The sequence below is a fragment of the Staurois parvus genome, unplaced genomic scaffold (assembly GCF_062004578.1).
Source record: "Staurois parvus isolate SC_StPar_1 unplaced genomic scaffold, SC_StPar_1.0 ptg000418l, whole genome shotgun sequence".
NCBI lineage: Eukaryota > Metazoa > Chordata > Amphibia > Anura > Ranidae > Staurois > Staurois parvus.
Genome location: NW_028318214.1, coordinates 878,405 through 900,483, shown reverse-complemented (window position 1 = coordinate 900,483; position 22,079 = coordinate 878,405). Strand labels below are relative to the sequence as shown.

Sequence of the window (22,079 nt, the reverse complement as noted above, 5' to 3'; positions counted from 1 at the left end):
CAAACAAGTTTCTTCTCTGGAGATACATGGGTGGACCGCCCGCTGGAGGTCATACTGGAGGGGAAACGAGTTCTGACCACAACCAAGAATTTCTCTCACTTTGGCGGGATTTCCTCTCACTTCCTGTTGTGACTGTGGGACAGGAAATGAGGGGAAATTTCCCCCAGTGGGACACAAATGTAAATGTCAGCTGATGAGCCCGGTGTGAACAGTGTGTGATTGGTGGACTGCTGTGGCCGCCCCTCACCCGTAGTACAGCTCCCAGTCAGTGACATGAGGAGAACGCGGAGTGCAGAGTCTGGTCTCCTCCCGCTCTCCGTACTCTGTCCCGCCCCCTCCTCCGCCGGCCGCACAGTACACGTCGTCAGTGTGTGTTGGATGTGTGAGCTGTCAGCATGGACCGAGGAGGGATGAAGCACCGGGAGGGTCGCCCGGAGATGAGCGGCTACAGCGTTTATGAGGAGGAGAACGACAGACTGACCGAGAGCCTCCGCCTCAAAGCGAACGCCCTGAAGTCAGTAAGTGTGACTCCCACGGGCCGCCGTACACCTGAGTGGGCGACAGAGGGGGTCTGGACTACATCTCCCGGCATGCACTGCACACTGCCACAGGCCTGGAGAGGCGGCCAGGCATGCTGGGAAATGGAGTCCTCCCATAGAGACAGTGATTGTGTTCCAGCTGTGTTCTGCTACATAGTGTGCCTGGGGCTGGGCACCTTCTCATAGACTGGCCATGGAAGTGTCTCTGGGTTCACAGCAGAACTGAAGGCAAAAACGTTTTTTTTTTAATTTTGGACAATGTTATAAAGGTTTATTACCTGTCAGGTTTTGCCATCTGTGTCCCTTTGGCGGAGATTTCCCTTCACTTCCTGTCCCATAGCCACAACAGGAAGTGAGAGGAAATCCCTGAAAAGCGAGAGAATCCCAGAACGAGTGTCCCCAATGTAAGATTGTCCTTCTCTTCCTGTTCTGATGACACCCCAGACCTTTTACACAGTAAAATAGGCGGTTGAGTTGTGGATTTACCAGATGCCCAGTCACAAGCTAAAGTAGAATGACAGGCAAAACTTTGGGGGAGATTCCCCTTCATATATATGATAGACCAACAAAAAGCGGCACATAATTGTGAAGTGAAAGGAAATAACGGGAAATTGAATGATAGATACTTAAGTAGGCCATACATGGGTCGAATTCTGAATGATTTTTCAATCAAAAACCTAGTTTGTTCTATAATCCGATGGTGCCACCAATGATTTTCAAAAATCGGTCGTTTTTCATGAATTTTCCTGCATGCCCAATAAACGAGATGGAGAGGAACCGCGAAAATGGTCCGACGCTATTACCCCACTAACAGAGCGAAAATTGGCTGATTTATTCTTAGGTCTAATTTTTGAACGAAAAATCGTTTGAAAATCGAACCATGTATGGCCGGCCTTACCGTAATTTTCCTTTCCTGACGGGCTCCATGTCAGCACAGCTGGGTTAGGCCCCCCCGTGCTTCCAGGACCTAACTCATAAATTGGAGCCCACCTGCAGCCTCAGTGTTCTGTAACTAGTCCTACCAAGCTGGCTGGGAATTGTGCTGACATGGAGCAGTCAGGAAAGGAAAATGACGGTATCTGTCATTCAATTTTCCATTTTCCTGACAGCTCCATGTCAGCACAGCTGGGAACTAACTAGCCATACAGGGGAGGCATCCTGCTACACACCAGGGGCGGACTGACCATTTGGAAACTCAGGCACTGCCTGAGGGCCCGGGGTCAGTAGGGGGCCCCATGAGATGCCCCTGGTACCTTTTTCATAGGCTTTTTTGAGTTTGGGCAAGGACACAGGGGCCCCATGATCCCCTTTTGCCCGGGGGCCCCATGAGTTGTCAGTCCGCCCCTGCTATACACTCCTCATTTCTGGCTAAAAAGCAGAAGCCAGGATGCCTCTGCCAAACTCAGCTGTCATTAAGACTTCAATACAGTAATGAGCCATGAATGTATGTATTGACCCCCACGTAGCGGCCTTGCTGGCTGCCATCTTTCCTTCACTCATCTCTATGCCCAGCGCTGGGATTGATGGTTTCTCCATTAACCTCCCTGGCGGTATTCCCGAGTGTAGCTCGGGGTAAAATGTCAGTGCCGAAAGCGGTAACCCCGAGCTACACTCGGGCTTACCATGCGGCGCTGCATAGGGATTCCCTGCAGCACTTACCTTGTCCTTCGCTCCCGCGATGTGTCCTCTGCAGCGTCCCCGGCCATCTCCTCCAGCCAATGTTGACATCCGGCTTCTGTGTTCCGGTCCCTGTGACGTCGGGACGTACGGGCGCCGCCGGCGGATGGAAATCTGAAAATTTAAAAAAAGTAATTTTTTTTTCCAAACAAATTTTACATAGTAAAACATTGCTGTTTCAAACCATTTCACATACATTTTGTCCCGAGTGCTTTGTCCGGCGCCCTGCCTGCATTTTTACTGTTCTTTCTGCCTGGAAACTGAGAAACGTCCATGGCGTCCAAAAAAGCGCCCCTTTAGGTCAAAAGTGATTTTAGACCGGCTAGAGAACAGCGATAGTAAATCAGAACCACTTGCAGAATTGAGTGATAATGATTGGTGGGGGAAATTCCTCATCAGACACTGAAAACGATTCTGCGACTGAGCTCAGCGATGTGCGAACTTGGCGCTATATTTCACATTTCAGTGTTTTCGGTTTGATTATATTATTGAATTAAATGTATTATTATTATATTATTATTTTTTATGATTACTTATTAAATTATAATTTATGATTTCGTGTTTTCAAATTTTATCCTACCCGGGATGTTTACTAGACTCTTGTTCTGACAGATTTCAGTGAGTTATTCCTAAAAATTACAGCCTACAATAAAAAAACTACGTATTTCCATGCAAAATAATGGTACCGCTTTCAGCACCAAAAATCTGAAATAATCATACCGCCAGGGAGGTTAAGGCTGAGAACTACCGAGTGGTGGCCGGTGGCAGCTGCGTTTTTTCAACACCTGTGCTTTTTTTCATTTCGGCCAACCGTTTACACTAGCTTTGTTAGCAGGCATTAGACAGGCATTTGGGAAGTGTTTTTAATGCTCCTCAATACCTATGAAAATTCTACACTTGGCAGCACACAGTGCTGTTCACACTGAAGCGTTAGTGTCATGTCCTGGCAAAATTGACACCTCGTGTCCAGTCAGGAGGAGTTGAAGCTTCCCTTGCCTGCCAGGCGGGTGGCTGTGGAGCATTAATACCATTAAACTTCATTATAGGCATTTGTGGTGCGGATTTAACGCTTGGCAAATGCCTCAAAAAATGCTTCCCAAACACCTGTCTAATGCCTGTCAAACGCTATAGGGGAGTTAGAAATTTAGTCAAGTGTGAATGAGCCCTAATATTCTGCAATGTACACAAACCATCCAAGGGAGTTGTTGATGTCATGAAGACCTTCTCTCTCTTTTTTTTTTTTTTTTCTTTTTGAGAAACTGAAGAGCACAAAGAAATATTAAAGGGATGTCCTATATTCCAACAGGCGATGCTGGCTACTGTAGTCATCCACAGGTGACTCCTCCACAGGTGACTCCTCCACAGGTGACTCCTCCACAGGTGACTCCTCCACAGGCGACTCCTCTTCCTTCTCTGGAAATGCTGGTCCTTTGAGGGGGTTGGCATAATGGCACAATAGTGAGGCAAACATGAGAACCCACCAATGGGTTAATGCCATGTGTGAACAGACAAAGTATTACTATGTACACCTGATATGCAGAGTACTAACTCTGGAGGAGCTCAGGGTATGCACAGTGGCTGCAGGGAGCAAAGCACAACAATACCCAGCAATGCAGCATTCATTTGGATACAAAGAATTTTTAAATTTAGCTCACCCAACCTCCACCATCCGACTGTAAACACTGGCACTGCCGAGGTGAGCGCTGCCCACTTCACATGGAGCCAGTGGACCCCAGACAAGGCTGTTAGCCATGATAAAAGCCGCCATTTGTATTCAGTCCCCCGGAGTCAATACTTTGTAGGACTCCGTTTCACTGCAATTCCAGCTGCAAGTCTTTTTGGGGATGTCTCTTTGCACATCTAGAGAGGGACATTTGTGCCCATTCTTCTTTGCAGAAGCGCTCAAGCTCTGTCAGAGTGGATGGAGAGCGTCTGTGAACAGCAATTTTCAAGTCTTGCCACAGATTCTCAATTGGATTTCGGTCTGGACTGTGACTGGGCCATTCTAACACATGAATATGCTTTGATCTAAACCATTCCATTGTAGCTCTGGCTGTATGTTTAGGGTCATTGTCGTGCTGGAAGGTGAACCTCCGCCTCAGTGAAGTCTTTTGCAGACTCTCAACAGATTTTCTTCTAAGATTGCCCTGTATTTGGCTCCATCCATCTTCCCGTCAACTCTGACCAGCTTCCCTGTCCCTGCTGAAGAAAAGCATCCACACAACATGATGCTGCCACCACCATGTTTCACGGTGGGGATGGTGTGTTCAGGGTGATGCGCAGTGTTAATTTTCTGCCACACATAGCATTTTGTTTTTACGCCAAAAAGTTTAATTTTGGTCTCATCTGACCAGAGCACCTTCTTCCACATGTTTTCTGTGTCCCCCACATGGCTTCTCGCAAACTGCAAATGGGACTTCTTATGGCTTTCTTTCAACAATGTCTTTCTTCTTGCCACTCTTCCATAAAGGCCAGATTTGTGGAGCGCACGACTAATAGTTGTCCTGAGGACAGATTCTCCTACCTGAGTTGTGGATCTCTGCGGCTCCTCTAGAGTTATCATGGGCCTCTTGGCTGCTTCTCTGATGAATGCTCTCCTTGTCCGGCCTGTCAGTTTAGGTGGACGGCCATGTCTTGGTAGGTTTTCTGTTGTGCCATACTCTTTCCATTTTTGGATGATTGAACAGTGCTCCGTGAAATGTTCAAAGCTTGGGATATTTATAACCTACCCCTGTTTTAAACTTCTCCACAACTTTATCCATGACCTGTCTGGTGTGTTCCTTTGCCTTCATGATGCTATTTGTCCATAATGTTCTCTAACAAGCCTCTGAGGACTTCACAGAACAGCTGTATTTATCCTGACATTAAATTACACACAGGTGGACTCTATTTACTAATTAGGTGACTTCTGAAGGCAGTTGGTTCCACTAGATTTTAGTTAGGGGTATCAGAGTAAAGGGGGCTGAATACAAATGCATGCCACACTTTTCAGATATTTATTTGTAAAAGTTTGAAATCCATTTATTCTTTTCCTTCCACTTCACAATTATGCGCCACTTTGTGTTGGTCTATTACATAAAATCCCAATAAAATACATTTATGATTTTGGTAGTAACATGACAAAGTGTGGAACATTACAAGGGGTATGAATACTTTTTCAAGGCACTGTGTACTCTAATACTGACCCCAGTACACCATAAAACAAATACTGACCACATGAATTCCCTCCTTGTAAGCACTCCACAGGGTAAAACTCATCCAATCAATGGCGGATGTATCAAATTTAGGCTGAATGGCACATAAATGAATTAAGGTAAAGTAGAACTTTCCCCAGAGCTAAAGGAAACTTTGTTTCATTTAGCTGGGGGAAAGTGACAGCTAATTCTGTGAGCTATAGTGAAGAAAAAAGCCGGTAATTATATTTAAAAACTTGCACTGGCATATAGTGAGGGAGGGAGCCTCTCTGTATACACTGCTCCTCTCCTGCCTTTCTCCACCGCCCCCCCACCTCTGCAGTACACACAGTCCTTTGTATAGGCTAAATTTTTCCTATCGGCATATTTTCGGCTGATATGTTTCGGTGGCTGAAATTTCGGTGCATCCCTTTTTGTTTTCTTATTCCGGGTCACGATCCTGCGCAATGTCATTTTTGTCTCTTTCGGTCAGCTGACCATGTTGACCGTTCTTATGAGACGACTTTTTCCCAGAAACTGTATATGCCGTCATAACCTTTATTACTGTACCTCATGACACGGCAAAAAAATTGGCCACTTCAGGCACCAGCTAACTGGCACCAACAATTTGCTCGCTCATTAATCTCTGACATGACTTCGTATTACTAGCAGCGCACACAGTGAATGAGGAAAGCGATGCTTCCCACCTGTTAGCTAGGTGTCTCATCACACAGCGGAAGCAAAAGAATGTTACGTCACATCTGCTTTTAACGTGAAACATGTCATCACTTTTACACCTGCAAATCATGTAGTGTTTCCATATTTCTGTCCAACACCTGTCCATAACTCTCAAAATTGCATCTCACCATCCTGCCTTGTTGCTAGGAGGCTGCTAAGAGACTCCTAGCTGTTACTGCTCACATCCTCCATCACAGGAGAGAGCTTCCAGACACCTGAGCTCAGAGCTATTGTATTAGGGGAGAGGGAGAACATGTGAGGAGGTCTGACTCACAAACGGAGCTCACTCCTGTGATGGTGGAGGTGAATAGCAACAGCTGGGTGTGTCTTAGCAACTTCCTAGCAACAAGGCAGGATGGTGAGATTCAACCTCTGGGAGTATTCCAGTCAGGCTTCAGGGGGGTACGCAAACAGCCTACACCTATGGCAAGGGCATTATTCACCTGTGGTCAATGCTGTTTGAATTTATCTACCCACATAAGCAGTTTTTATCAAAGGTGAACTAACTCTTTAAAGTAGAACTGAAGGCATTTTTTTGCTCAGCTTGAATAGAGTAAAGGAGGGTTATAACCTCTGACAGTTTTTTTTTTTTTTTTTTTTTTTTTTTGCCATTTGGGAGATTTCCCTTCACGTCCTGTCCCACAGCTACAACAGGAAGTGAGAGAAAACTCCTCTAAAGTGAGGAAATCCCAGGTTGTCGCCAGAACCAGTGTCTGCATTGGAATATTTTCCACTTATTACTGTTCTGGTGACAACCCAAAGTTTGGGATTTTCTTTCACTTTCACGCTCAGTAATGGTAAACAGCACAAATAGAGAGGGTGAATCCCAAAGAAAATCCCACATTTTTGGTTGTCACCAGAACAGGAATAGAGGAGAAATCTTCTGACGGGGACACTAGTTCTGGTGATATGTTTTTAGGGTAAAAAAAAAAGCAGAAGAAAAATGTATGCGTTTAAATCCAATGGACCTCTTCACACCAGTACGCTGTGCGTTTTTAAAAGTCCTGCATGCTGCATTTTTGGTGCATGTTTACAAAATGTACCAAAAATGCACCTCCTCCATGATGAGAATGGAAAATGCATCAAAAGCACACCTGCGGTGCATTTGTGGTGCATGTTTTGGGCCATGTGTCCAATTTTCACAGATGCAAGATTGGAGTCATGAGTCCAGAAAATGAACATGCATTTTTACCGCGTTTTTTCAACTGAGCAGTGTCCAAGGGCCCTCATTTTGGAGGGATCTCTTCGCGCTTCCTGTTTTTGGCTATTGGACAAGAAGTGAAGGGAAATCTCACCAATGGGACACAAATGGCAAAAAAAAATAAAATACTGATGGGGTATAACCTTCCTTTATAGGAACAAAAAAGTTTTGTCTATACTTCTGCTTTAAGGTGGTATTCTTTACAATCGGCTTCCAGTCCCTATGTCATAAAACACCTTTCCAATTATAAATTCTTTTGGATATTATATGATCTTTCACACACACAGATTACTGTGCAAATGCATTGAAATAGATTGTACAGTGATATAGTATCATCTGCAGGCAGTATAAACTGAGGTTAGACATGCTGAGGGGGTCAGTGCCCAAGGTGCGGGTTATCCCCAGCGATGGATGGAAGTAAGCGGCCATACATGGTTAGTGTGTCTCAATCACTCACAACAATGCCTGTGATTGTGTGCAGCGGATATCACTGGCACAGCTTTGGTCATGTTTGTGAACTTCGGTCTCTGAATCAATATTGACAACTCACCTTTACTTTTCCTACACAGATCAGCTGAGCTTAGTATAAAGAGTGAGTATAGCCAGGAGTGGATATGAGTGCGTGTCACACTTTGTATTACTCCAGTAATATATATGGCATTAAAAAGAATTCCAGGCATGGACATTTTATACATAGTTATATTGGTTCAGCTTGGTCCTGTATAACTACTGTATGTATATACAGTGCCTTGAAAAAGAATTCATATCCCTTGAAATCACAAAAAACAAACAAAAGAAAGCGCCAATCAATAATATCAATCCTATAAAGCAGCAAACCTCTAACCCAAGTATTGGTGTAAAATAAAAAATCAAAAAATAGGAATGCGCTAAATTATATCAAGAATTCATATATCGTGCAAAAAAGTCCAAACACCATAAAATCAATGTATAAAAAAATCCCCAGTGAACCAATCCATAAATTATTATTAGTGTAAAAACACCCCAACGAAATTTCTTCTTAAAACATATAAATACACCGTGCTCAATCCACCACCAGATGAATGGAATAAACTCACCAGAGCTCAATGATGATCAAATTATAAATCAGCACAAGCGTATTTGCTCTGGGAGCGATGAGAGAATCCAAAGAAGCAACACTCTGTAGTTTGAAATCGTCCAGATACCAGGAGCAATACTCTGCAGCCACTCTGAAGTATGGCCAGGACCCTATATATATTGATCATCCTCCAAATATATGGCAATATCACTCAGAAATAAAGGAAAGGCATGATGGTGCAGTAAATAAAAATAAATATCTGAAAAGTGTGACATGCATTTGTATTCAGCCCTCTACTCTGATACCTCCTAACTAAAATCTAGTGGAACCAATTGCCTTCAAAAGTCACCTAATTGGTAAATAGAGTCAACCTGTGTGTAATTTAATCTCAGTATAAATACAGCTGTTCTGTGAAGCCCTCAGAGGTTTGTTAGAGAACATTAGTAAACAAACAGCGTAACAAAGGCCAAGGAAAACACTAGACAGGTCAGGGATAAAGGTGTGGAGACGTTTTAAAGCAGGGTTAGGTTCTACAAAATATCCTAAGCTTTTAACATCTCACAGAGCACTGTTCAATCCATCATCCAAAAATGAAAAGAGTATGGCACAACTGCAAACCTACAAAGGCATGGCTGTCCATCTAAACTGACAGGCCGGGCAAGGAGAGCATTAATCATAGAAGAGGCCCATGGGAACTCTGGAGGAGCTGCAGAGATCCACAGCTCAGGTAGGAGAATCTGTCCACAGGACAACTATTAGTCGTGCGCTCCACAAATCTGGCCATTATGGAAGAGTGGCCAGAAGAAAGACATTGTTGAAAGAAAGCCATAAGAAGTCCCATTTGCAGTTTGCGAGAAGCCATGTGGGGGACACAGCAAACGTGTGGAAGAAGGTGCTCTGGTCAGATGAGACCAAAATTGAACTTTTTGGCCTAAAAGCAAAACGCTGTGTGGCGGAAAACTAACACTGCACATCACCCTGAACACACCATCCCCACCGTGAAACATGGTGGTGGCGGCATCATGTTGTGGAGATGCTTTTCTTCAGCAGGGACAGGGAAGCTGGTCAGAGTTGATGGGGCGAGGGATTGAATCAAATACAGGGAAATCTTATTGGAAAACCTGTTAGAGTCTGCAAAAGCCTTGAGACTGGAATGGAGGTTCACCTTCCAGCAGGACAACGACCCGAAACATCCAGCCAGAGCTACAATGGAATGGTTTAGATCAAAGCATATTCATGTGTTTGAATGGCCCAGTCAAAGTCCAGACCTAAATCCAATGGAGAATCTGTGGCAAGACTTGAAAATTGCTGTTCACAGACGTTCTCCATCCAATATGACAGAGTTTGAGATATTCTGCAAAGAAGAATGGGCAGAAATGTCCCTCCCTAGATGTGCAAAGCTGGGAGAGACATTCCCAAAAAGACTTGCAGCTGGAATTGCAGTGAAAGGGGGTCCTACAAAGTATTGACTCCGGGGGGGACTGAATACAAATGCTGCCACACTTTTCACAGATTTATCTGTAAAAAATTTTGAAAACCATTTTATCTTTTTCCTTCCAGTTTACAATTATGTGCCTCATAGTGTTGGTCTATCACATCCAATCCCAATAAAATACATTTACGGTTTTGGTTGACAAAATGTGGGATGAATACTTTTTCAAGGCATTGTACTATACCTGGCTGATGCCCCAGGAAGCTGGAAATCGCTGTATAGCCCAGGGTTTCATGGAACCTTGGGGTCCTCCAGAGGTTGCTAGGGGTTCCTTGAGCAACGAGCGTTTTCTGCCTCTCAGATAAGTTACCAACGACTCCAATGATCTTTTTACCTATCTGTAAGGGGGTAATTCTTGCAAATAACCACAAGTGTCAGGAGCATTCTTCCCACTGACCATCACACTAATTTATCATGAGTTGTAGATATACCGGTAGTAATTTTTAGCAAGGGTTCCCTTACAGAAGGGTTCCTCTGTGAAGAAAAGACTGAGAGAGGCTGGTATAGACACCGCTAGCTTCCGGTTCCTACGACAGATAGCTGCCCTACTGTATTCTGAACACAGGAGTTCGGCTCTCAGCACTGGCACTATTTAGAGAATGCTTTGCATTTTCTGAATGAATGCAAGCATTCTGATTGGGTGAGGTGGAGAGTGTGATGTCACCACCCCACCTCTCCACCTCATCCAGTCAGAGAACACTGTGCATTCATTGAGTTAATGCAAAGCATTTTCTAACTGGCACCCCTTCCGAGGAGCCAACCCCCATGTGTTCAGTATACAGTAGGGCAGCCACTCAGCATGGGACCCGAAATCTACTGGAGATGACTGGAGTAGCGGTGTATGTGAAATGTGTAGCACAATCAACAATGTGTTTATGTTGTTATGTGGGGGCAGGCTCAGTTTTGTTGAGGGGAGGGTTTAAGTGCTTGGGTGTAACTTTATTATTTAAAGTGATAAACCTTCCATTATTTATTATTAAAATAATAAACATAATAAACTTGCCTGCTCTGTGCAGTGCTTTTGCACAGAGTAGCCTCTTCTCTGGTCCCCGGCAGGCGCTCCTGGCCCAGCTCCTCCCACCACTATGGAAAGCCGCTTTTTCCATGGGGGCACTCATGCAGAATCTGCAGCATCACTCCGGAGCCTCCCTATCTGTGTCTATTGACACAGACAGCAGGGCTTGGCCCCGCCCCCCGCTCTCCCTCATCACTGGATTTGATTGGCAGGATCTGCTATCAATCTGCCCAGTGAGGAGGGGGAGAGCTGCTGCACAGCACGGGATCAACATCGGGCTCAGGTAGGTATAAGCTTGGGAGGGGGGAGTCTGTGACACAAAAGGTCTTTTATCTTAATGCATTAAGGTAAAAAAAAAACCTTGAAGCTTTAGAACTACTTTAATATCTTTATTGAGACCTGATATCTCACCTAGGGGAGAATGTCACCAGGACACCGAGGATCACCAATATGGGTCCAAACGTTTTAATGAACGAGCACATAGTTACAGCAAGACAACGTTTTGGAGTCTCTAGGGACCCCATAGGTTCATGTCACATGACTGATGAAGGGGTCCTATGAGACTCCGAAATGTTGTGATCATTCATTAAAACTTTTGGACCCATATTGGTGATCCTCAGTGTGCTGGTGACATTCTCCCTTGCTGATTCTGTTCGGTTCCAGCCGACGGTCGCTTCAGCACCCACTTATACACACAGCCATTTTTAACGCAGGAACGTGTGCGTTTGGATTGTACACTTGCATTCTGATATTCTAAATGGAAGAACTTCCTGCGCTAAGAATGGGGCCCTATTCACCAAGCTGCTGACACAAACCTCCTTACCAAAATGAGTGAATACACATAAATTTAAAGTGCAGCGCTATCCCTAAACTTACTAAATAAATATAAAGTGCAACCTAACTGTTCAAAGTGTAACAGTGCTCTAAATAATACCACAAGGTACTAAACCTATGTGCAAAATGTGCAATTACAAAAATGTGCAACCCGTGTTCTCCCAAATGGGAATAAAGTGCAATTAGTGACAATCGCTAACAGAAAATCACTGCAAACATCTGTTGTAAGAAAATAAGTCCATAAGGAAAATTAAAGTGTCCAAATACAACATAAGGAACTTTCAATCTTCATGCATGTGATCACGTGTCCACACTGTGTGAATCCAAACAATAGCTGTAGTGGCCCCTCACCTCTTTGCCAAGACCCCACAGGGTCAGCTTGCTTTAAACCAGGACACCATTGTGGTGACTCACCAGGTCCTCCCCCGCCTCTTACACTCTATCAGCAGTCTCCTCCTCGGTTCATATATAGACAAAAAACTCACATAGTATAATCCTGTTTATTCTTCAGAAATAAATATATAATAAAATTGCCCACTCACATTTCAATTCTTCTCATCACAAGCCTTCAATACCCAATGCTATGAATCTCCTGCATGGGTATTTAGATACAGGGATTTCAAGTATGGCCGGAAATGACGTCACCGTGCTCCCAGAATCCTCCTCGCATTCCGACGCGTTGCGTCCCGGTAACACGTGACTTCCTCAGGGTTTATTTAGTAAATTTAGGGATAGCGCTGCACTTTATATTTATTTGCATTCTGATATCTCATCTGTCCCCCCCATTGAAACGAATGCTCCCTAGATACCATAGTCAGAAAAAATGACCGATAAACCCAGAAATGCTGTAATACATGTCAGTTCCAGGTTCTAACCTTCCCTCTACCCAGCAGCATTTGCCATGCTAGTCCTGGGACAACTGTACAGCTGCTGGATCGATGCCACCTGACAGTCGGCTTGTCAGATTTACATACATACATTTTTCACTTTCAAAATTTTTGTTATTGAAAAAGGGTTAATAGTATTGTATAGAGAGTACATATTGATTTACTTACACAGTGTTTGTAAACTCCCCGCCCCTCACCGCTTCTGCCAACATATGCCATACATCAGTGGCAGCAAAAGAGTTAAACATGCTGCAAGTACAGATAATGATTGTTGATTTGTCAGAAGTATAGTGTGCTCCTGATTTCTCTGTGACGTGACAACATAGCTTTTAATTCCTAAGCATGTGGTGTCAACCTTGCCTACTTATTTTCTGCTGGATTACAAAGATCTCCGACACTGCCTCATCTCCTCCCCTGTCTTCCCCTCCATATATCCTCCTTGTGTACAGGCAGAGAGCGCAGGAAGTGATCAGATCACAGGTTTTCTGGCAAAATTCCCAGTTATTTTTGCATCTATAAAATAGATATAACAAAATAACCTCAATGGTATAATTAGACCAAAATGGAGCAGACATAAAGAGTTCATTGTTGTAGGTTACTTACTCTTTAACTCGTTTTTCTTTTTTTTTCTTTAGCTTTCCATTGATATTGGTACAGAAGTGAAATACCACAATAAAGTACTGGGAGAGATGGTGAGTATTCGGTACCAGATCTATATTGAGGCCTGCACCACTCTCCCCACTCCATCCGTTGTATGATGAAAGCTTAGATATCATGGGTGGCTATATGGAATTATGTTCTTTTTTTAGTAGGCATACAATAACACATCAGGAGTTCTGACAGGAGTGTGAACACTACGATAATCGTAAAATGGAACTAAACTGCACTAATAAAAAAATTTGAGCAGGAAGTTTTTTATTTAACCCATTCACGACGAGCGTATGCAAATATTCAGCATCTCGGCGGTTGGGCCTTGACATCGAGTGGCAGCATATTTGCGTACTGCTTGCAAACAAACATGCTGAGAGCGCACGCCCTGCATTCTCCCAGCACATGTATCAGTGTTCCACTGTAAGGTCCAGACCTCTTGTTCCGATCGGGACCTTTTCTGATCATGTGACTGCCATGACAGCCAATCACGGTGGTCACATGACCCTAAACGCCTCCCAGCCTTAGAAACCCCTTAAAGGGCTGCGAGGTGCAGGCACAAAGGGGTTAAACATGCACAAACAATCACACCTACGTGTATACTAAAACAATGTATATCTTATAATGATGTAAATATTGTTCAAAAGTCATAAAGTGCTGTATAAAACCCTAAATTGCCTAAAACTGCTAATAAAAATTTGTAAAGTGCAACAAAGCATTCAGAAAGTGCCAATGCCTCATATAAAGTGCAGGTTAAAAGTTGTGCTCCCACAAAAGAATAGTGACATATATCGCATATAGAGCAACAAAGGAGTCCATGAAAAAAGGTTTCCAACCACAAAGGGGAAGAAAAAAGAAAAGAATGGTCTTTTATCAGGTGCTGGTCACAGGACCACCTTTCAACTCCCAAACTTTGAATGTGACACCCCCCCCACTCCTCAGGCATGGCAGGCTTACCAGACAAATTGCAACCCTCAGCAAAATAGTGGTTGTTGAGATCTGGTTTATCTCAGGTAGGTATGAACACTCTCTGGTATCTCCAATTCTTTAACCCCTCAAGAGAATTGGGGCAGGAAAGTGCAGCACTCCTCCACACCTCACTGGGACTGGCAACTCGCCCACGGATCGGGTCGGTGGAATCGATCATGCATCATGTGCCGGTACACCTCGGCTGATAGCTGGTCTGTCTGTTGAATCAGCCCGGTGAGGTAATGAATCTCTTTATTGCAGAAGAGACCTATGTGTCTCTTCTGCTATAACAAACATTCACCTGCCTGTTCACCGTCTTCTCCTGAATACACATTAAGCTGCCCATGAATAGCCGACTCCCATGAACATGTGGAAGATGATGTCATTTTCCAGCTGTTCAATCAAGAGGCTGAAAACCCGGCAACTGGACATAGCCGAAGGGGAGATAGCAGCTGGTGAGGGATTTAATCGCCACTTCATTGGAATGAGAAGGGTATTTCTGTGAGTTTACTTCCCTTTTAATGCAAAGCTATTTCAGGCTTTAAAAAGTTAAAAGACAACGTGAAGTGAAACAAAGTTTAATAGCTCCAGTTATTTTTTTTTATTTGCCAAAGTCAGAGTTGCATGAGTAGCTAATGCATTTCAGGGGTTCTTCAGTCCCCCTTCATCAGGGCTTGTAGTTGTAGAACAAGGCGAGGGAGTACTGTGAAATCGTTATAAAGAATCTGTTAGTGTGTAGGAAGGCTTATTTAGGGTGCAGGTCTGACTCCATGCTTGGCTCCCTCAATGAGCTTTTTTTTTTTAATCATTTCATGTGGATCCAGTGTACCACCTAGTCTTTTATACTGCTACTACAAGCCCTAATGAAGGGGGGCTGGGGACATCCTGAAACTGGTTGGCTGTTGTAGTGACTCCATCTTTGCGCAATAAACATTGATGTGTTACTAAACCCACAACAGTACAATCAGTTGGTATATGCAGTAAAGCATGCTTGTTATACTCACTGTGGAACCTAAGGGGTTAATCATCTTCATTGTGTAAAAACACAGTTTGATCCTGTCTTCTCTGATCCTCCCCTTTTTCCAGTGTCCCCCTCTTATCTCCTGATAAGACATATTATTATTATACAGGAGTTATATAGTGCCAACAGTTTGCTCAGCGCTTTACAATATAAAGGGAGACAATACAGTTCAATACAAGAGGGTTAGGAGGGCCCTGCTCCTTGGAGCTTACAACCTGAGACATATCATGTGGAGTCACTCTGCACATGCTCAGTTTGGTGTGTATTGCTAGAGAGGTGCACGTGATCATCACAGGGCCAATCAGCACTGTCCAGACAGAGGTCAGGGGTCCTGCATCATCCTAGAGCAGAATGAAAACTCCTCCTACAAGCTTTAACATGTTCTGTGCTGGACACTGATAGAAGTCACAAGACAGCTATATACTGCTGATGAGAAAAGGTATTTAGCAGTTTATATTTACTACAATAATTGCATTTCCATGTTCTGTGTACTGTGGGAGACCAGATACAGTGAATTCAGGATCCGAGGAGAGCAGATATAGTGAATGCAGGGTCCGAGGAGAGCAGATATAGTGACTGCAGGGTCCGGGGAGACCGGATGTAGTGACTGCAGGGTCCGGGGAGACCGGATGTAGTGACTGCAGGGTCCGGGGAGACCGGATGTAGTGACTGCAGGGTCCGGGGAGACCGGATATAGTGACTGCGGGGTCCGGGGAGACCGGATATAGTGACTGCGGGGTCCGGGGAGACCGGATATAGTGACTGCGGGGTCCGGGGAGACCGGATATAGTGACTGCGGGGTCCGGGGAGACCGGATATAGTGACTGCGGGGTCCGGGGAGACCAGATATAGTGACTGCGGGGTCCGGGGAGACCAGATATAGTGACTGCGGGGTCCGGGGAGAGCAGATATAGTGAATGCGGGGTCCGGGGAGAGCAGATATAGTGAATGCGGGGTCCGGGGAGACCAGATATAGTGAATGCAGGGTCCGAGGAGACCGGATATAGTGAATGCAGGATCCGGGGAGACCATATATAGTGAATGCAGGGTCCAGGGAGACCAGATATAGTGACTGCGGGGTCCGGGGAGAGCAGATATAGTGAATGCGGGGTCCGGGGAGAGCAGATATAGTGAATGCAGGGTCCGGGGAGAGCAGATATAGTGAATGCGGGGTCCGGGGAGACCAGATATAGTGAATGCAGGGTCCGAGGAGACCGGATATAGTGAATGCAGGGTCCGAGGAGACCGGATATAGTGAATGCAGGGTCCGAGGAGACCGGATATAGTGAATGCAGGGTCCGAGGAGACCGGATATAGTGAATGCAGGATCCGGGGAGACCGGATATAGTGAATGCAGGGTCTGGGGAGAGCGGATATAGTGAATGCAGGGTCCGGGGAGAGCGGATATAGTGACTGCAGGGTCTGGGGTTTAGTAACACTTTAATTGGACCTGTTAAATTCAGTTGGAATTCTCCAGAGCTTTTTTAGTCAGAATATAGGTGCAGGTATTCCCTGCCATCCAGGGCAGAGTAACAATGCAGCATGTGCACCAAATGGTGGATGTGGCTAAATTGCACCAACAGATGGAGGCTCCTAATGGGGGAATTGGTAAATACAACCTGAACCTACTCGCGGTATCCATGGCACACGTGTACAGTACCCCCCCATCCTAGTACAGAGCTCTCCTTCAACTCCCCCTCTTTCCTACACAGTGCGAGAGTGGGGCTGCTGCAGAAGAGCAGTTAGACCTCAGATCTGAGAGTGAAATCCTCAGTATCAGCGGGGAGCCATAGTTACATGAGGATCCGCTGCCACCAAACTGGGGCAACTTTTTATATAACTTGCATCCCCTCCTCTGATGTGATAGGGTAGAAGCAGGGAAAAGCTACCAGGTGAGAACGGGGCCAGTGTCTGAGGTGACAGTTTGGAGTACCACTGTGTTCTGACTGGCAAAAAAGCCCCTCACTGCTTTATCATCCTTTTTTTTTTTTTTTTTTTTTTGCATCACTATTAAAAGGGACCTCTGTTGGTTTCTTCTGTTTTCCAGAGAGCTGACCCCACTACATAGTTAGTCTGGCTGAAATAAGACAAAAGTCCAATCCAGTTCAACCACCAAAAAAAGTTATAATCCTATACCCACAGTTGATCCAGAGGAAGGCAAAAAACCCAGCAAAGCATCCAATTTGCTCCTGCTGTGATAACAATTCCTTCCTGATCCCCTGAGAGGCAATCAGATATTCCCTGGATCAACTTTACCTATAAATGTTATATCCAGTTATATTCTGTGTATCTAAGAAACAATCCAGGACTCTTGAGGGAGTCTATTCCACATTTTCACAGCTCTCACTGTGAAGAAACCTTTCCGTGTTTTGAAGATTACATTTCTTTTCCTCCAGACGTAAAGAGCGCCCCCTTGTCCTCTGTGATTACCTCAGGGGGGATAACTCTACACCGAGCTCATTATATGAACCACTGATGTATTTATACATGGAGATCATATCCCCCCTTATGTATTATACATGGTGATCATATCCCCCCTTATGTATTATACATGGAGATCATATCCCCCTTATGTATTATACATGGTGATCATATCCCCCTTATATATTATACATGGAGATCATATCCCCCTTATGTATTATACATGGAGATCATATCCCCCCTTATGTATTATACATGGAGATCATATCCCCCCTTATGTATTATACATGGTGATCATATCCCCCGTATGTATTATACATGGAGATCATATCCCCCTTATGTATTATACATGGAGATCATATCCCCCCTTATGTATTATACATGGAGATCATATCCCCCCTTATGTATTATACATGGAGATCATATCCCCCCTTATATATTATACATGGAGATCATATCCCCCCTTATGTATTATACATGGAGATCATATCCCCCCTTAATCTCCTCTTCTCAAGAGAGAATACATTCAGTTTCTCTAATCTTTCCTCATAGCTGAGCTCCTCCATGCCTCTTATCAGTTTGGTTGCCCTTCTCTGTACTTTCTCCAGTTCCCCAATGTTCTTTTTGTGAATTGGTGTTCAAAACTGAACTGCATATTCCAGATGAGGTCTTACTAATGATTTGTATCGGGGGAAATGATATCTCTCTCTCTGGAGTTTATACCTCTCCTAATACAAGAGAGGATTTTGCTCGCTTTAGAAGCCGCAGCTTGGCATTGCATGCTGTTATTAAGCTTGTGATCTACCAGAACCCCCAGATCCTTCTCCACCATTGATTCCCCCAGTTGTACCCCCCCTAGTATGTATGATGCATCCATATTCTTAGCCCCCAAGTGCAGAACCTTACATTTATCAACATTAAACCTCATTTGCCACATAGTTGCCCAATTAAACAATGCATTGAGGTCGGCTTGCAAGTTGGAGACATCCTGTAAGGACGTTATTCCACGGCACAGCTTGGTGTCATCTGCAAAGACTGAAATGGGATTTATAATCTCAGACCCTATATTGTTTATAAATATATTAAAAAGTAAGGGTCCCAACACTGAACCTTGGGGTACACCACTGACACCCCTAGACCATTCAGAGTATGAATCATTAACCACTACTCTCTGAATACCATCTTTTAGCCAGTTTTCTATCCATTTCACATACAGATTTTTTCAAACCTGTAGACTTTACCTTACACATTAGCCTTGTGTGGGGAACTGTGTCAAACGCTTTTGCAAAATCAAAGTATACCACGTCCATCGCCACTCCCTCTGTCCACGTGTACCACGTCCATCGCCACTTCCTCTGTCCACGTGTACCACGTCCACCGCCACTTCCTCTGTCCACGTGTACCACGTCCACCGCCACCCCCTCTCTCCACGTGTACCACGTCCACCGCCACCCCTCTGCCCAAGTATACCACGTCCACCGCCACCCCTTTGTCCAAGGTTTTGCTCACCTCCTCATAAAAAGAAATCAGATTTGTTTGACAACTTCTGTCTTTCATGATTCCATGCTGTCTGTTGCTTAAAATATTTTTTTCCAGCAAGAACTCATCTTTGTGGTCTCTTATTAAACTCTCCAGTATCTTCCCAACTATAGAAGTTAAACTAACAGGTCTGTAATTACTTAAGATTTTGACCTCTCCAATCCAGTGGTACTATGCCAGTCATTAGAGAGTCCCTAAATATTTGAAACAATGGCTTTTAAATAACAGAACTCGGTTCTTTAAGGGCCCGTGGGTGTATGCCATCCAGTCAAGGTGCTTTATTCACCTTTATACTGTCTAAATATTTTTGGATCGTATCAATTATGAGCCAATGTGGATCATCTGGAGCTGTGTCAATACCATCTCCATTATGGACAAGAGCTCCCCCATGCTCCTTTGTATACACAGAGCTGAAGAAGGGATTTGATAAATTTGCCTTCTCTTTGTCCCCAGTCACCCACTCTAGATTATTTTGTAAAGGGCCTACATGCTCAGACCGGACCTTTTTGCTATTAATATATTTGTAGAATTTTTGGGGGTTGGTCCTGCTATCTTTTGCAATCTGTCCTTCATTTTCAATTTTTGCGGCCTTTATTTCCTTTTTACATATTCTGTTATATTCTTTGTAATGTTTAAGCGATGATAGCGTTCCTTCATTTTTATATTTAATAAAGGCTCTTTTCTTATTATCTATAGCTTTTTTAACTTTGGCCATAAGCCACATATGTTTGATTTTTAGCTTTTTAAACTTGGTGCCCATGGAACTATATATTTTGCAGTCTGTTCATATACAGTCTTTTTGAAGAACTTCCATTTCTGTGTTGTGTTCAATATTCCCTCCCAGTCTAAGTCTTGAAGAGCAGCTCTCAGCCTTGGAAAATTAGCTCTCTTAAAGTTGAGCGTTTTTATTTTCCCGTATGTGCTCGCTGTTTACAGCTAACAATAAATGAAATCATGTTATGGTTACTGCTACCCAGATGTTCTTTTATATGGACATTTGTAATAAGCTCTGCATGGTTTGAGATTACCAGGTCCAGCAGAGCATCATTCCTAGTAGGGGCTTCTATGAACTGTACCATAAAATTGTGCTGTAGTAGGTTTAAAATTTTTTGCCCTTTAACTGTTCCTGCAGTACCATTACTCCAGTCAATTTCCGGGTAGTTAATATCCCCCATTATTATTACTGTTTCAGCCCTTTCGATCTGTGCAAGGAGCTGAGTATCATTAACATTAACACTGGGAGGCCTATAACAAACTCCAATGATTACCTTTGTACTACACACCCCCATGAGCAGTTCCACCCATAATACTTCAGCCTCATCACACTCTCCATCAACTAGGTCCTCTTTCACACTTTCTCTGAGATCATTTCCTATTTACTCTGTCTCTACATGCCTGCAAATTATTCTTTACACTAGTGTCCAGTCCTCCATCAACACTTCACACTTGGGCTTTAAATAGTATATGTAGCAGAACAAAAGGGAGCAAATTAGAGTTGATTGTCAGGCTTTATATGAATAGCAACTTAAAACATTGAAGGCAAAGCACAGAAGAACAGGTACTTTCAGTGTTTACTTACAATATTTATTATTTTTCCATTTTTTTTTTTTTTTACTTGCAGTGTGCTTTTAATGTTGCTAGTGTTCCTGGAATAGCCAATTCCCTAGCACAGCCCTCTCCCTGCTTGCTTGACATATCTCTTTCTCCTTTTTGGGAGTGTTGAATTTCTGTCTGTGCTGGCCCAGCTCCTTCCCCACACGTTTTTATTTTTGGGGGGGGGAGCTGTAGAGAGAGGAGTGAAAGGAAAGACTATAGTGTACCCCTTAAGTCTCCTTGGGCTGTTGATAACACATCTAAGGGGACAGTGCTCAGCAGCAGTCACTGGGCTTTTGAGGCTTTTACAGGTAAATAGCATGCATAAAGTACATTCATTGCATATATAATTATATGGGGAGGTTGTTGTGGAAATGAATGGTCTGTCAGCATGGTCTCTTTTAAATAGACATATTTTAGATATGATGCTGCCTTATTTCACACAAGTGGGTCATAAAGTATGAAAACCATAGGTTCATTTTGATAGCCAGGCAACTGACATTTTTAGAAGGAGGTTGGCAATGGCAGTCGTTCTTAGTTAGGGGCACACATGTCCTCTGAGCCTTCCAGAAGCCTCCTGTGAACTGATCATTTCTGAGCATGCTTTAGATACATACCAGCCATTGAGGATGTTCTCTGGGGCACTGCAGGAAGCATCTGTGATTTTAGGGGTTCTATGTGGTCCAGTCTTTAGCAGGCTGACTGATTCCTCTTTTTAATGTTTATTTCCAGGATTCGGACTTTGACTCCACAGGCGGTATCCTGGGCTCCACGATGGGCCGACTGAAAACCCTCTCCAGAGGCAGCCAGACCAAACTTCTTTGCTACATGATGCTTTTTGCTTTTTTTGTCTTCTTTGTCATTTATTGGTTTGTGAAGCTTAGGTGATAATTTTGTATATATTTTTTAATTAAATATTGTGCCACTGTTGTAAGTCTTTGATTATTTTTTTTTCATAGCCTATATAATTTAATTTTCTGGCCCACCTTTGATAAGGCAGGGCTGTGATCTTGTTCCTTTAAGCCTGCACAGGCTCTTAAGTATATGCACTGAAGACTCTACAGTTCTTTTTGGGGTTTTTTTTGCGTTATGATGTTAAATACGTACAAATGGTGGAATTTGGCTTTAAAGATCCCCTTTGAATATGCAAGGTGACACGGTGGGATTTACTAAAATTGGAACACTCAGAATCTGGTGCGGCTGTGCATGGTAGCCAATCGGCTTCTACCTAAGTTTCAAGTGGCTACCTGTTTTATGCTGCTTTTTGTTTTTTTG

General features: G+C 43.8%; 1 protein-coding gene across 1 annotated transcript; it reads left to right on the top strand.

Moving 5' to 3' along the window:
* Positions 1 to 297: 297 nt before the first annotated feature.
* BET1 (Bet1 golgi vesicular membrane trafficking protein) lies at positions 298 to 21,738 on the top strand. Its single transcript, XM_089687133.1, has 3 exons — positions 298 to 518; positions 13,249 to 13,305; positions 21,537 to 21,738. The coding sequence occupies exons 1-3, from the start codon at positions 396 to 398 to the stop codon at positions 21,690 to 21,692; spliced, it is 336 nt and encodes a 111-aa protein (XP_089543259.1). The 5' UTR covers positions 298 to 395; the 3' UTR covers positions 21,693 to 21,738.
* Positions 21,739 to 22,079: the final 341 nt, after the last annotated feature.